The sequence below is a fragment of the Centroberyx affinis genome, unplaced genomic scaffold (assembly GCF_046629955.1).
Source record: "Centroberyx affinis isolate AG114_WGS23_722 - 3 ecotype Tasmania unplaced genomic scaffold, CSIRO-AGI_Caff_v1 ptg000801l_1, whole genome shotgun sequence".
NCBI lineage: Eukaryota > Metazoa > Chordata > Actinopteri > Beryciformes > Berycidae > Centroberyx > Centroberyx affinis.
The window spans coordinates 302,190-317,374 of NW_027279405.1; the positions used below are offsets into that span (position 1 = coordinate 302,190).

General features: G+C 41.1%; 1 protein-coding gene across 1 annotated transcript in view; it reads left to right on the forward strand.

The window, feature by feature from the left end:
- Window positions 1-15,185, forward strand: part of LOC139644888 (ryanodine receptor 2-like) — a 70,575-nt gene that overhangs the window by 40,845 nt on the left and 14,545 nt on the right. Inside the window, exons 63-87 of the mRNA XM_071520420.1 lie at window positions 721-842; window positions 1,123-1,172; window positions 1,420-1,480; window positions 2,044-2,291; window positions 3,074-3,155; window positions 3,618-3,748; window positions 3,889-4,209; window positions 4,667-4,907; window positions 5,327-5,414; window positions 5,536-5,622; window positions 5,901-6,062; window positions 6,253-6,315; window positions 7,559-7,729; window positions 8,201-8,313; window positions 9,226-9,332; window positions 10,265-10,358; window positions 10,698-10,749; window positions 11,922-11,975; window positions 12,284-12,383; window positions 12,805-12,884; window positions 13,409-13,485; window positions 13,697-13,770; window positions 14,095-14,175; window positions 14,540-14,628; window positions 14,967-15,095. Coding sequence (XP_071376521.1) covers window positions 721-842; window positions 1,123-1,172; window positions 1,420-1,480; window positions 2,044-2,291; window positions 3,074-3,155; window positions 3,618-3,748; window positions 3,889-4,209; window positions 4,667-4,907; window positions 5,327-5,414; window positions 5,536-5,622; window positions 5,901-6,062; window positions 6,253-6,315; window positions 7,559-7,729; window positions 8,201-8,313; window positions 9,226-9,332; window positions 10,265-10,358; window positions 10,698-10,749; window positions 11,922-11,975; window positions 12,284-12,383; window positions 12,805-12,884; window positions 13,409-13,485; window positions 13,697-13,770; window positions 14,095-14,175; window positions 14,540-14,628; window positions 14,967-15,095 — 2,877 coding nt within the window. The remainder of the gene's footprint in view (window positions 1-720; window positions 843-1,122; window positions 1,173-1,419; window positions 1,481-2,043; window positions 2,292-3,073; window positions 3,156-3,617; window positions 3,749-3,888; window positions 4,210-4,666; window positions 4,908-5,326; window positions 5,415-5,535; window positions 5,623-5,900; window positions 6,063-6,252; window positions 6,316-7,558; window positions 7,730-8,200; window positions 8,314-9,225; window positions 9,333-10,264; window positions 10,359-10,697; window positions 10,750-11,921; window positions 11,976-12,283; window positions 12,384-12,804; window positions 12,885-13,408; window positions 13,486-13,696; window positions 13,771-14,094; window positions 14,176-14,539; window positions 14,629-14,966; window positions 15,096-15,185) is intronic.

Sequence of the window (15,185 nt, forward strand, 5' to 3'; positions counted from 1 at the left end):
CCGAAATGAAAGCCTTTGTGGCTGTGTAATTTATTTAGCCATTTTGGAAATCCATGTGGGCGTGTCGATTGCCATCAGGACATTGATTAAAGCCTCCCACACAGTTCTGCCTTCAAGGAGGCAGCGAATGAAAAGGGTTTATTTCTCATTGATGGTACCCCCTGAGTCAGACCCAGTCAACCAAGTCTGTGAACAGCCATGCCTCAACTCTCTACACCCACACCTTCACCCACTCAACCACACACACACGCACACTTATATATAGATATACAGAGATCAATTCTTTGATCATGTCCACAATAGCAAATGAAGCGGGAAGTCAAAAGTCGTTACTGCATTGACACCGCTTCAGAGCAGGTGTAATAGAGTGTAAAGTGTTTAAAGAATGTTGTAGAATATTTCCTGAAGTGGAAATGCAGGCTACTGGGTTTCCACGATAGCCATTCTCAAACATCTGCTTGGAATTGGTAAACCCTAATATTATCACTTATTAAGCCTTACATAAACTACTGAGCATATTTACTCTCATGTCAATGGAAGAAATAAATGATATGGGACATATGTATAAATTATGTCAGCGCTGATCTTTGTTTTCTTCTTAAGGCACAGTGAAGTACATGTAGTTTTTTGACCTGACCGTTGGCCCTACAGGTGTATCAGTAGTACTGCTCTTGCATGCTTTATGCATCCATGCTCATATCTAAGTAACCCCTTCAACAGGTTGTACTGCCTCTGCTGGAACAATACCTGAAGTGCCACCGTCCCTACTTCCTGTCCACCTCTCCCTGTTCCAACGGTAACAGAGGTCATGCCTCGAACAAGGAGAAGGAGATGGTCACCAGGTATGGGTCACACCCAGCAGAACTTATTTCGATAAAACTAGTACTAGTTTAATGTTACCTTGTACCTTTCCACTTCCTATGACTATAGGCCAATCCCCTAGGCACAGATTTAGCATAATATTTGACCACATTTTCTTTAAGGTTTTTCATTGAAGAACCCTCATTCTTAGGATTAATTACTTATTTCTCTTGAAGTCTCTTTCTGATCCTCTGTCTCTTAATTATTTTTTGACTCTTCTCTCTACTCCCTAATCCACTTATCTTTTCTTCTTACCTTCAGCCTCTTTTGTAAGCTTGGAGCTCTAGTGAGACACAGGATCTCACTGTTTGGTAAGGATGCTGTAGAGAGAAAGTTATGCTTATTAAGTCATGAGTTGTTTTCACATTTGTTGTTTGCACTTGCTGTCTACTATTGTGTGTCTTCATTCCCATTCTTTTTGTCTTCGAAGTTCTTGAGTCATAGTCCGAGATTAGTTTCATCCTTTGTGTGTTTGTGTGGCTGCATATGTTTTTGTCTGTACATGTGTGCTCACTATATGAATTTTTTATGTGTGTTTGTGTCTGCATGCTTTCCCAGGAAACAACGCCTCATCAATCGCCAGTTGTCTCCATGTTTTGGCCCAGTCTCTGGATGGCAGGTAGCTAGATGGCACTGCTGTCACACTCTGCCTAAATCGATCTTCCCGCTGCGCCTGCAGTCACATTAGTGTCACACCACCGTGTCTGAGGATGAGATGACTGGTGTAATTGAGCCACCGATACACTGATGCTATCTAATTGTGGTTGATATCACTTTTAGTCCCTGAGGACAATGCCTCTGTCTGAAGCATGAAGCTGGTAGTAGCATCTTGCCTTAGCAGAGATTGATGTCACTTGGACTTTTCTGGGTGGTCAGAATAGCAACTTTATTTTATTATTATCGATTTACAATTACAATTTACAATTTCACATTTGGCAGACGCTTTTATCCAAAGCGACTTACACATGAGATTTGCATACAACACAAGCAAGTTTCTAGATAGGAGGCAAGTTATTATACTGCTAGCCAAAGGATATATTGCATGACACCTTTTACATTTTACTTTTCCACACCTAATTTACCATTGTTCCTAGTGAACACACAAACTTCTTGTCAATTATCACGCTCATATGCCTTGATATATTTGCAAGTCATGAAAAAGGCATTTTTGACCCTCTCTAGGACTTTGATGAAATCCGCCCCGGAGTCCGTCCAGGGGTCTCTCCGTTCATTCTTTGAGGCAGCTGCAGTTGATCTGGAGATGATGGTGGAAAACCTCTCTGTGACTTTAACTGCTTTACCCCAGAGTAGGAGTCAGCAACCCAGAGGAGTGGCCAAGGTCCTTAGCTACACAACCTCCACCCTCCTCCCCACCCTCACTGCCCTCTTCCAACATCTCAGCAGCCAAAACTATGGAGAGGACCTCCTGGGTAAGAGTATAGGCTGTTGTGAGAGGAGAAAATCTCCTATTAATACATATTGTGTGCATTCACAAAATGTTGAAAGTTTTTGCTGCCACTACACTACACAGAGGTAAATGTGGCACTAAATGCAATGTATCTCAGAATCACAGCTATCGATCAATAGAAGTCATCAATATGAAATGTGTCAGATGTAATGTAAAAGCTGACAAAATGGAAGTATGACTCCCTGCATCTCCCACAGAATATATTTGTGCCAGTGTTTATGAGAATGGGGTTTTCCCTTCAGCTTTGCATTTAGACGCTCCCTGATTCCAATCTCACAATTGCAACCTGAAATTGACTCAGTTAAGTGTGATCAAATCTAGTTTATTTTCACACCGTCTGTATCATCGCACAATAGTGTGTATACAAAAACCCTATCCTCCCCTCATGCATTTTCAGTGGTGTCATTCGCTTCCCTCCATATGCTAAGCAGCGGGATGAACAGCTGGCTTCCACACCCCTTAAATCACTCAGGGACGCCCTTCCCTCAACTTCCTACCTTCCGCAGCTTGAAACCAGGTCTCATTAACTCTCTCAGTCATGGCCACGGAGCAGCAGTGGCATATTGTCTCCCTCACTGATCACTTGACCTTCCAGGAATCGTTCATTACATTAATCAACAGCCATCCACCTAGTCCATCTATCTCTGATTGTATGGTGTCAGCTTTCCTTCTCGGTGTCCTTGGCTGTCACTGAACGGAGGCTCACAAGGGCCACAGCTCTAAGCATCACCTTGTCTTTTCCAGTGGGCCGCGTCCAGGTGTCCTGTTACAGGATCCTCAACAGCCTCTACTCTCTTGGCACCAGCAGCAGCATCTATATGGAGGGGTACTGTCTACATATTGCCATGTGATTTCACAGTTTGTGCTGATGAGAGTAATTTTTTTCTTTTGCTTCTAGTAATCATGTTTGTTTCGCCATTGAATATTTCTATTCTATACTACTACTCAAAATGTTGCTGTGTATAACCCGTACAACTCTTCTCACAAGAAGCTGGTTAAAAAATACGGTACTGCTTACTTGTTTTTGCATTCATATGTGCAATATTTAGAAGTAAGGAAGACTGCTGTGGAGAGAAAATAGATGATTAGGATTCCACATTATTGCTGTCCAGGACAAATATTTATCAAGGCCATGGTTACATAGAAAAACATTTAAACCTGAGGGGCAATATTTGACAGTGACATAGGAAGGGAACTGGCCGGTGATCAGGCACTCCTACACTGAACAGCTTGATGAATTTGGGCACTAGTCAGTCCCATCCCTTTGTAACAGCGTGTTTCCATATAGACAGAGGCCAGCAGCAGGTGCCTGTCTGGCAGCCCTGACTGGGGCTTTCCCTGTCTGCTTCCTGGAGCCTGCACTCAATCAAGACAACCCTTTCTCCATCTACAACACCATGAGTGACACCGAGAGAGAGGGTAAAAATCATAGACACGTACACATGCACACACACATCTTTCTCTCTTTCTCCTTTTATTTTTTTAGTCCTTGAACAGTCCACTCCCCCACATCCCACACCCTTCTTTTCTCAGCCTCTATTTCCTTATCTGTCTGTCAGACCTGGGGGTGCCAGATCAGGTGGAGGACATATGTCCCCTCATGCCTTCTCTAGAGCAGGCGCTCAGGGAAGTGGAGGAGCTGGCAGGCGCTGGGGCTGGGGCTCGCCAGGCTCACTACATCCATGTCACAGAGGTCACCCTGCCCATGCTGTGCAGCTACATGTCCCGTTGGTGGTACTGGGGCCCTGAAGGCCAGCCAGACAGCCCAATCTGCACCTCCCTGATTCCCCAGCATGCCAGCGACCTGCTTGGCCACGTCCTTCGCATCATCCACAACCATCTGGGCGCTAGCCAGGGTGACTGGATGAAACAGCTGGCAGGTAGTACGATCACATACAATATGGTGTGTGGTGTATTGATATAATACACAATATGGCACGGTGGCGCAGTGGTAGCGCTGTCGCCTCACAGCAAGAAGGTGGGCTATCTTGTGAAAAAGGGCCTTTTTGTGTGGAGTTTGCATGTTCTCCCCGTGCTCACATGGGGTTTCCTCCATATAACATCAGTAACGACCCCCACTAAAAACATGCAGGAGATCATCGCTGTACTGTAAAGCTGCCCGCTGGAGGAAGGAGAGCCTTGGATGGGTTAAAAGCAGAGACTAAGTTTCACTGACCACCGTTGACAGCGTGTGTGTGTGTGTGGTCGCTGCATGCAAGTGTTGTGTGATCACAATAAACGGGTGATCACCCCGTTTCAATAGAATACAGATCTTTCATGCTTCTCACTCGCCTCCCCTCCACTAGCACTTATGACGTCAGTTATGTCCCCTCTCAGTTTTCTCTCAGCCAATCATATGCAAGGCCCGCATTGAGCTGCTGAAGAGCCACTTCCTGCCCCTGATGGAGAAGCTGAGGAAGAGGGCAGAATGTGTGCTGCTGGAGGAAGAGCAACTGAAGGCGGAAGGGCAGAGTAACCACTCCGATGCGGAGCTACAGATACAGGAGAAGTTCACTGTGCTGGTGCGAGATCTCTATGCCTTCTACCCCATCCTCATCCCATTTGTGGATTGTAATCGGTAAGGCATGCTGCCATGGAGCCGGGGTGTGAAGAACTGAGCTACTAGGTGGTGTGTGGATTGACAGTGACACTTATTTTGCTGTCATTTATATTGATATCAACCCACCAGAGGCCAGCAACTATCTACCGGGTTTTAGGTTTGGTCGGAAATTAACAAAAAACATGAGGTAAACGACTGATAATACATCGTAAACAGTGAAAAATGTAGACAAGTACTTGCAAAACAACAAGAAAATTTACCAGTTTTTCTTAATTTCTGAAAAGTGTATTTTTTGGAGATACAAGGTTTCTACAGGACAGAAGAAACATGTGGGATGAAGAGTGGTTATTACAGTTATTATCCCAGGCCCATATTGAGCTTTAAAGCAATAAATACTGTGATAATAATATGATGCGTTGCTGGCTGTCTTGTTTCAGGGCCAGCTGGTTAAAGGAGTCGAGCCCTGAAGCTGAGCAGTTGTTCAGCATGGTGGCAGAGGTCTTTATATTCTGGGCCAAGTCTCATGTGAGGATGACACATAAGAGTATTTCTATTTATTTATTCTTCTCACAACAATACTATCTAAGTGATGGCCTGTCTTCTCAAACATCTGACATTTATTTTACACCTATGTTTGCTACAACAGAATTTCAAATGGGAGGAACAGAACTATGTGGTCCAGAATGAGATCAACAACTTGGCTTTCTTGGTCAACAACAATAAAATGTCCAAGGTTAGCAATACATAAATTGGCCTTATAACCAATACGTACACTGCTGAGTGTCCATGATGTGACCTTTTTATTCTTCCAGACATATTGGAAACCATCAAAGATATTTCCATGAATACAGAAGGAGACTTCTGATAAGATACAAATAAAAATATGTACTTCGTAGAACTCTAGGCCATAGTCACCACTTCTTATAGCAAAAATTGTAATCACAAGGAAGTTGTCGTTCACATTTTTGCCTGTAAAATGCTCATTCACCTTCATGGTTTTTCAATTCCCAGTTGGACCATGAGAGGAGGAAGACGAAGAGGAAGGGGGATCGTTATTCTACACACACCTCTCTCATTGTGGCTTCCCTGAAGAGACTGCTCCCTGTGGGGCTTAGGGTTTGTTCTCCCAGTGACCAGAGCCTTATCATGCTGGCTAAGAGCCACTTCACTCAGGTAGCGAGGAAATATGCACAATGCCTGTGTTAATGTAGTTCCCATCACTAAACCTATAATTTGAATCACAATGTAATGACTGTGTTTCCTTGACAATCCACAAGTTTATGCCATGACAATGGTAAAGGTAAACCACTTATGATATCTCTATCATTTAGATTTAACATTGGTTGTGGATTGCTTTCCACAGAAAGACACTGAAGATGAGATTCGGGAACATGTTTGTAATGGCCTTGTACATCTTGAGAGCAAGGTAAAGACAATCATTGTATGGCAAATGGAATCTAAAGCCGCAATATGTGTTTTGTTTTCACTGATGCTTAACAGGTATAAGTTAATGGAAGATGTTAAGCACATCCAAGAGTAGAAAAGCTTAGTACAGACTTCTCCATTATGTGTATATAAGACAAACACAAAAATGGTCTGTCCATAGCCACACATTGGACTGCCTGGCTAAAAGAAGATAAAATAATGTAAACATAGAGGATTATGGTATCTCTAGGTCAAAGAGATCACACAGTATGAAACAAATCTGCCACAAAAATAACTTAAGCTAGGTTTCACAAATGATGTGCCAAAATGAGGGGTTGCCAGGCAATGGTCTTGCAAAAGGAGCTCTGCAGATTTGTTTGGTAAAACTGGAAACTGACTGTCTCAGAATTGAAAACTGAGACAAAAATCCTTTGGGTTCTGACCAGTCAGGACAATCAGGAATTCTGCACCATCTATATAATGGAAAGCATTTTCCTTATCTCCATTTTCACTTTCGGCTGTTTTGTCTCTAGCTCAGCTTTGCTTTCTGTAGAATTGCTAGAAGTGCATTTGAGTAGAAATTAAATGCAAATTTCTTCACACATTTTCATTCTGTACACATTTTGCATATTCATAAACACGTCATGCCCGAGTAGATGTAATTTGTAATTTGTGGAAGGCAACAAGTGTGTGATAGATTTAACTGAAGTGTACTCTTGTAACTTGCAGAATCTAGAGAAGTTTTTCCAATAATCTCACAGCAATCAGTGACTCATTGTACCAGAGACATGTACCAGAGACACGTGAAAATATGCATGAAACACTTATGTTTATTCATAAGTCAGTGATGAAAACACAACACAAATCCTGCTTTCTCTCTCTGTCTCTGTCTCTCTCTCCCTCTCTCTCTCTCTCTCTCTCTCTCTCTCACATTTAAAGACACTTTTTGAAACAGTAGGTTGCTCATATTGATGCACAACCCTGGATCCCTCCTTTGTTGGTTATTGAAAATGAGTTGATTCGTTAAAACCAAATATTGTATATTTAGCACTGAGTCTAATTGTTGTTGCTTGTCATATTTGTTGGATTATGTGTTTCGGAGAAAGCTCATTCATTCATTCATTCATGTTTTGTGCCTTATGGAGGATCTTGCCAATCAATCAAAATATTTTCTATTGTATGGTCGAAGTGTCAGCACCTCACTACAAAATAAATTAATACATTGTTCCTTTTCTGTTCTGCAGCTGGAGGCCCCAAGGTGCTCATGGCAGGAGGCCCTCTATACAAAGCTCCCGAGCCAGCCAGGGGCCACCTCCGACCCCCAGAGGACAGCAGAGAAGATCCTGGGAATCGCTCGGGTCCTTTATCACCTGGACCAGGTGGGTTTAGAGACAGATAAAAACATTCTCTGTAATGCGCTGGAATAGCTTTTGATTTCCAATCTGTTGGTGATTGATGACATGATTAGATTGCCCTGCATTGCTGTTACTGACCTTAGTTGATAATCTTACAAATGCAGCATGGTGGAAGCCCCGACTTTACTGCATGCTCACTGAACTACTGCGCTTTGGATTTATCCTCAAGAGGAATTGTTTTGGAAAGTCTTGGAAAGTTTTTAGATATCAGAAGGAATGGTCTGGGAGCTAGTGGGCTAAGAAACATGTGTTTGGAAATCCGAATACTAACTTAGTTGTACTATATAACACTCAAGAAAGAATTGTCTGCAGTATTAATTTCTTATTAGTATTATTTAATGCAGGATAATTGCAGGACAAATGCATGAAGGAGAACTTCTACAGTGGCTGCCACAAAAAAATACTGTTGGTTCATTGGAAGTTCACATGCACTAGCTCATTACACTTTCTACCTTGCTGACTCGGGTTCAGGTGGAACATCCGCAGAGAAGTAAAAATGCTGCGTGGCACAAGGTCTTATCCAAACAGAGGAAGAGAGCAGTGGTGGCCTGCCTCAGGATGGCTCCCCTCTACAACCTACCCAGGTACAAAAACATGACTAAGTAGAAAATATATGGATGGTCTTGTACTGTGCTAACGACTCACAATAGTGCTGTGCAAACCCTCACATTAGCAACAGTGTCACATTGATAGTAAAAAGGTTAAATCATTTTATACATATTCAACTTCAATTTTGCAAAGGTCCAAGGAACTAACTTAAAAATGTTAAGGCTTTGAAATTAAAAGCTTCAAAATGAAGGATTCAAGGAAGTAGGAAAAACAATGAAAATCCACTCAAGGTAATCCACAAGTTACCTTTAAATGATATAGATTTTTAGATCACAGATATAATTTCACTGCTGGACCCATTTATTGAGGGCTTTATATTGATCTGCCGGTAGACATATAATACGAGCTGGCAAGTGGCATAGTTTTACAACAGTCTGGTGTCGAATGAGTAATATATTGTATTAATTTCACACCAAGAAATTGTATATTCCTTTATCAAAGAAATTACTATCATTATGTAGGTCAAGAAACACAGAATATGCTGTATGAACTTACTGTAGCACTGTGAGTCTTTAGTCAATACAGGTGTGTGAATGAGAGCTCCGCATTCTGTGGGAGGCCCCACAGTGATTGGGAGGTAATGTAAAACCTGGTTAGACTATCAATCATAGCCATGTCAGGAAAGTCCATGGGCAGCGAAGGCATTAGCTCATGAAAAGCCTATGGCTGTGTGTGTTGGTATGTGGTAGAGGAATATTATTTCAGGGTTGGTGTGTTATAAATTATGGATTTAGTGCTCTTAACATCTGGTGAATATAATGAGCAATTTGGATAGTATGGCATAGTAGGCCTTGGTGAATTAGTGATAATGGTCCTAATCAGAACTCTTTTATAATTCAATAGTTTCCTTCTGTGCTGTTTCTTCACCCATTCCTGTCCGTCCCCAGACACAGAGCTGTCAACCTGTTCCTCCAAGGCTACGATAAGTCCTGGATATTGGATGAGGACCACAGCTGTGAAGAGAAGCTCGTAGAGGATTTAGCTGTAAGTGGTGGTGGAAGCCATATTGTCCCTGTTGTCACATGAAAAGATCCACAGGACTCCAGCACTAATAACAGTTTTAAAAGTAAATAAAAGTAAAGTAAAAATAAAAGTAAAGGTATAAAAAAAAAAATCATGAAAATCACTAGTTCTCGTGAACTCAAGGATAAAAGGAGATCATCCTGAACTCCTGAATTCCTGGTGTAATGATGTTTTGGTAGTGTTATTTTAGTTTGGATAAAAAAGTCCCTTGGTCTTTTCTCTTTCTCCTCTAGTGTGCAAGTAGATTAGAGTATGTAGGTAGGTTAGAGTAGAGTTATCAACCATCCTTTATAATACGCAATCATCAGGTAATTAAGAGAAAAATCAATATGAATCACAGTTTCTTCCATATTTTTATGCCAATGTGACCAAAATAAGAGAAGAACAGTTGTGAAACAATTAAGTATGTTTCACCAACAGAAAAGAGAAAAAGTCAATAGAATGAAAGACAGAGTAAAAAAAGAGAGAGAAGGGCAACAGACATACTCTGTCTCACAATTCCATGCTGTGTGTGTGTGTGTGTGTGTGTGTGTGTGTGTGTGTGTGTGTGTGTGTGTGTGTGTGTGTATGTATGTGTGTGTGTGTGTGTGTGTGTTCAAGCACATCCCAGAGAGAGAGAGCAATAGAGAGCCCTTTAAAACTCATTAAAAGTTCCGGTAAAGATGGGTTAAGTTGGTGTGTGTTGTGCACATTAACATGATTGTGTGTGTGTGATTTTACGTGTGATTGTGTGTATAGTGTGCGTGTATGTGTGTGCAAGTGAGCAATCCCCAAGTGTGTAAAGGTTAGCCATGGGTGGCTGTGGATGGCTAGTGTGAGTCATTAATAGAGAGCACATATTAAGAGGATTTTCTCTCTTTGGACTGCAGAGAGGAGTGATGGAGCAGTGTGGAGGTGGGAGAGAGGAGGAAAAGGATGTGGAAGAAGGTGCCAAACCAATCGATCCCCTCCTACAACTCATTACACTCTTCAGTCAGAGCGCTCTGACGGAAAGGAGGTGTGTGTGCCTCTGTGTGTGTGTGTGTGTGTGTGTGTGTATGTCCATTATTAAAGATCACTTGCAATAAAACCCCTATTGCACTTTTATTACTGCTCAGAATCCATCACCAGGAAAGTCAATATTAAAATGGGAGGAAGCCTGATTCTTTGTCCAACATCTGAGGCCATTTTCCCTAAAAGCCTCTCTCTGAGACCTGTAATATGTTACTGTTTTCTCTAGGCTCACCTTGAATAGAAGTTAATTGATACATGTGTTAAAAGTTATATTTTTTTAATGATATTGCTAAACGTACCTGCTTTGACAGACACTAATATTTCATGTCTCCTCTGTCGACAGTAAGCTTGGAAATGACAGTCTCTATAAGTCCTATGCTACTATAATGGCCAAGGTAAGAGGAACATGAAGGGTGATGTCATTAATAGTACTTCAGTGTTTGTTTGTGTGTTCAAATCACCTACCAAGCCTTTCATGCAGTAGTATATCATAGAATATCATTCAGGGAACCACAGTCAATTTCATCCCCATGCGTTCCTGGCTGACCTTTGCATATTCCAGTATATTTCAAATTACTTGACATAAGTAAGTAAGTAAAGTTTATTTATTTAGCACCTTTCAGAGAGCAGAAAACAGTAAAAACATAAAAGACATAAAAACAATTAGACATAAAAACACACAGAATTACACAAGCACACTATCAACTGTAGAACTCTGATTCTGAAATTTGTTACATTATGAATTCATATATCTCCCTCAGCTTGATTCTAGTGGAATTCGACCGGTTAAATTTAATATTAAACCTATTCACAATACTATGGTACACTGCCTTCTTGTAAGTTAGCAGTCTTTTACCTATGTCTTTTTGACAGAAATTACATGTGTATAATATAAGACTGCTGATATAAATAAGGGTGCCAACCATCAATTTTTAACATTATCTGTTGCTGTGGTTGGCTGATGTAAGACCTGCCCCATTGATGGAAAGTCACGGTAGCCATTGGGCGGGCTTGGTACAGGAACACAACTGCTTTGGCTCTATTTTTAGATTGGTTTGTACGTTATCTGCTTGCTGTGGATTGGTCCTTGTCCATTTATTCAGCCATTTGTTCATTCATTCATTTGTCCGTCCATCTGTCACATGCGATATCTCAGGCACCGCTGATTGGATTTTAACGAAACTTGGGGGAATGATGAATGTCAGCACTGCATTGTGAGATTTGTAAAATTACACTGATTAGCCCAAAGGGGACACTACATTGTTTGTTCCTTTGTTTGTTCGTTCCAGTGTTACACGCAATATCTCACACACCACTGACCAGATTTTAGGAAAACTTGGGGAAATGATGCATCTCACCACTATATTGTGGCATTTTCAAAATTTCACTGATTGGCGCAGATATTACAGGTCAAAACAAGTGACATATTTGTCACCGACTGGCATAGAGGGGGACTGCATCATTCATGGGGGATGACATGTTTACTGTTGCTGTTTTTTCACTCTGCTGTATTAATTTATTTTCCACCCCTTTTTTATCACCCTCCCTTTTCCATCTCGTCATCCAGAGCTGTCATACAGAGGAAGATGATGATGAAGAAGAGGAGGTGAAAAGCTTTGAAGTGAGTGCATGTGCTCTCCCTTCCAAATCAATCTTCAAATGCCTTCAGGATGAAATTGTCAGACGTGTTTCTTGCTTATTTGATATGAGGCCTGATTGTTTTCCACCTTATTTATTTCATTAAGTTATATTTGATTGACATTTTAATTATAATGAAAGAGCAAAGTATGGATGGATGAATTGTTATTTGAAAAGATCATTCTCCATCAAGAGTGATTGACTTGATTGATAATTTGAAATATTGACAAGTGATAAACTAATTACTTAACTAATTATCTGACATAATGGATTGACCCGTATGTTGCTCAGGAGAAAGAGATGGAGAAACAGAAGTTGCTGTACCAGCAGGGCAGGCTGCATCACCGTGGGGCTGCTGAGATGGTCCTGCAGAACATCAGCGCCAGCAAAGGTAGGCTAACTGCTGTCGACGCCGTAGGATAATTACTGGACTAAATGACTCAGATTAAGATTAGTCTGTTGCTTAGTTTGGGGATATTCACTTTTCTTTTAGCTGCTTGATAGTCAGATGTTTCTGTAGATGAGCCAGTGGTTGGCCTAGGCTATATGTTTGCTGAATACTGGACCAAAGATAGACTGACTTCTGGGCTCAGTGACTGAGATGAAAGCCACATTTTTCATTAAAGTTAAGTTAAAGTTGTATGACCACAGAGTTGAGTTGGAGCTGAAGACCCTCAAACTTAGGGTTTAGCCAGTGTGCTCCTGTCCATTCCTGAAAATGTGCATCATGATCTGTGTCATTCAGGGGATATATTTTTTTGAGTCAGTACTATACACCTTCTTTTTGGTAATCTAAGTTCTCATCCCAACAGGGGACATGGGCTCCATGGTGGCCTCTACTCTGAAGCTGGGTATTGCCATTCTCAATGGAGGGAATGCCACTGTCCAACAGGTATGGCCAGCAAATGTGTCCCCGTAAAAAATATATGATATAATATAGTGGTTCTCAAATTTTATTTCTTGGAACCTCCAAAATCCAAGGTAAGCCCACTCAAGTCTCAGACATTGACCAGCACAGTGGCACCAAACAGTGAGTTTTATTTCCTCTTTTCAGGCTATTAGTTATTGGAAGAAGCATAGAGGCTGAAGATTTTCATATCAGAGGACAAAAAAATTACCACAAATAAATCAGATGGTGCAATAGTATATTCAGTTAATTCAAGGGCCCTCTCATCAACATTTGGAGTGTTTCTTCACTCTCAAGCTATCACTTCTGAATCCTATTTATTTTTATGAGTGGTGTTGCCTTGACACAGAGATGGTGTAGCAATACTCACTGTAATAAAAAAAAAACAATTTTATCTCAAGCTAATCATATCTGCTTCAGATGAGATGATCCTCCATTCATCAAACCACTTATGCTTCTGTCTCGCCTTGTCTTTGATGTTTCTTTTTGTTGTTTTTTTTTTTTGACAGAAAATGCTGGATTATCTGAGAGAGAAGCGAGATGTTGGCTTCTTTCAGAGCATGGCTGGACTCATGCAGTCTTGTAGGTGAGCCAACATAAGAAAATAATCTGACAAGTCCCATCACATTTGACAGAGGCTGGCAGGCTTCATTTACTGATTGTGACTGATAAGAATACATGACAAAAATGGTAACAGTTCAGTGCTTATCCGTGTGTCTCTCTCTTTGTGTGTGTGTATGTGTGTATGTGTGTGCGCGTGCGTGTGTGTGCTTGTCCCATGATGTTCTGCTGCCCAGCGTGCTGGATCTGAATGCATTTGAAAGGCAGAACAAAGCAGAAGGATTAGGTATGGCCATGGACGAGAGCTCAGGTACTGTATTCATATGGAAATGAAAAATCCATTTCACTAAGGCCATGTCACAGCAGTTGAGCCAGCTGTAAGACTCTTGGCCTTGAATGAACATACTCTAAATTCTTCATTTTCCCTCTGCCTTTCTCAGTTCTGTATATTATCCACAGCTGTCTTTCAGTCTATGTTGTCATGGTTTCTCTTTCTGTTTCTCTTGCCCCTTTCTGCATTCTTCCTATGTTCACACTCTCTTATATTCTATCCTACCTTGCCTCTTTCTCCATTCCTCACACTTCCCTCTTCTATTTCTGCCTCTTGCCACCTTCTTCCCCCTCTTCCTCCCAGGGGAGAAGGTGATGCCCGACCAGGAGCTGACCTGTGACCTCTTCCGTTTTCTACAGCTGCTCTGTGAAGGACACAACTCAGGTTACTTGCCCTCTGCACTTAAACACTTTCACAAAATTCATATAAATCATATACCTGCCCATACATCAAAAAGGAAAGAAAGGATAATATACACATACATTTGTGGGGGCTTAGATGAAAGTGACAAATGAACAAAAGAAAAAAAGACAGCTTATGTAGTGATTTCCACTTCATTGTCACATTAAAATGTTGGTAATGACAGCTTAGCACTTTCATTTCATAATTGCTGTACAACACAACATTTTTGTCTTTGCTCTGGTTGTCTTTCATTGTCCAATTACATTGTGCACACAGGATGAAATAAATTCTCATTCTCTTTTTACTTCCCATCCCACATGCTTACTGTACTGTCTGCTTGCATTAGAATTCCAGAATTACTTGAGGACACAAACAGGAAACAACACAACTGTCAACATCATCATATCCACTGTGGACTACTTACTAAGAGTACAGGTAACTGCTGGACACTGCTGGACTAATTAAACTAAACCAAACTATAGTAATACAATCAAAATTGCCTTCCTAGTTATTTCCTGGCATAGTTAAATGGCTGTAATGGATTGATTAGTACAAACAAGTTAAGTATAGTCTTCAGTCTATCAGTCTTCAGATTGAAGATCAAATCTCAAATATGATTAGTTTGGACACAATATAGTCATAACATTAGATCATAGAGCCATCATAACATTACAGTCAGTCTTTTATTCATCAGTGCCATATTTTCTTTGTTACAAATTATTTTCATAAAGCCCATGAACTGTAAATACACATTTTTCTCTGCTATACTGTAGGAATCAATCAGTGACTTCTACTGGTACTACTCGGGGAAGGATGTGATCGATGTGCAGGGCCAGCACAACTTCTCCAAAGCCATCAGTGTGGCCAAGCAGGTCTTCAACACACTCACAGAGTACATACAGGTTAGTCAATTTCCAATCTGTCAGTGTGTTGTGTGTTTCCATGACCTCCTAGGCACTACCATGGCAATCCATGCATGTTTTTTTCCTGAA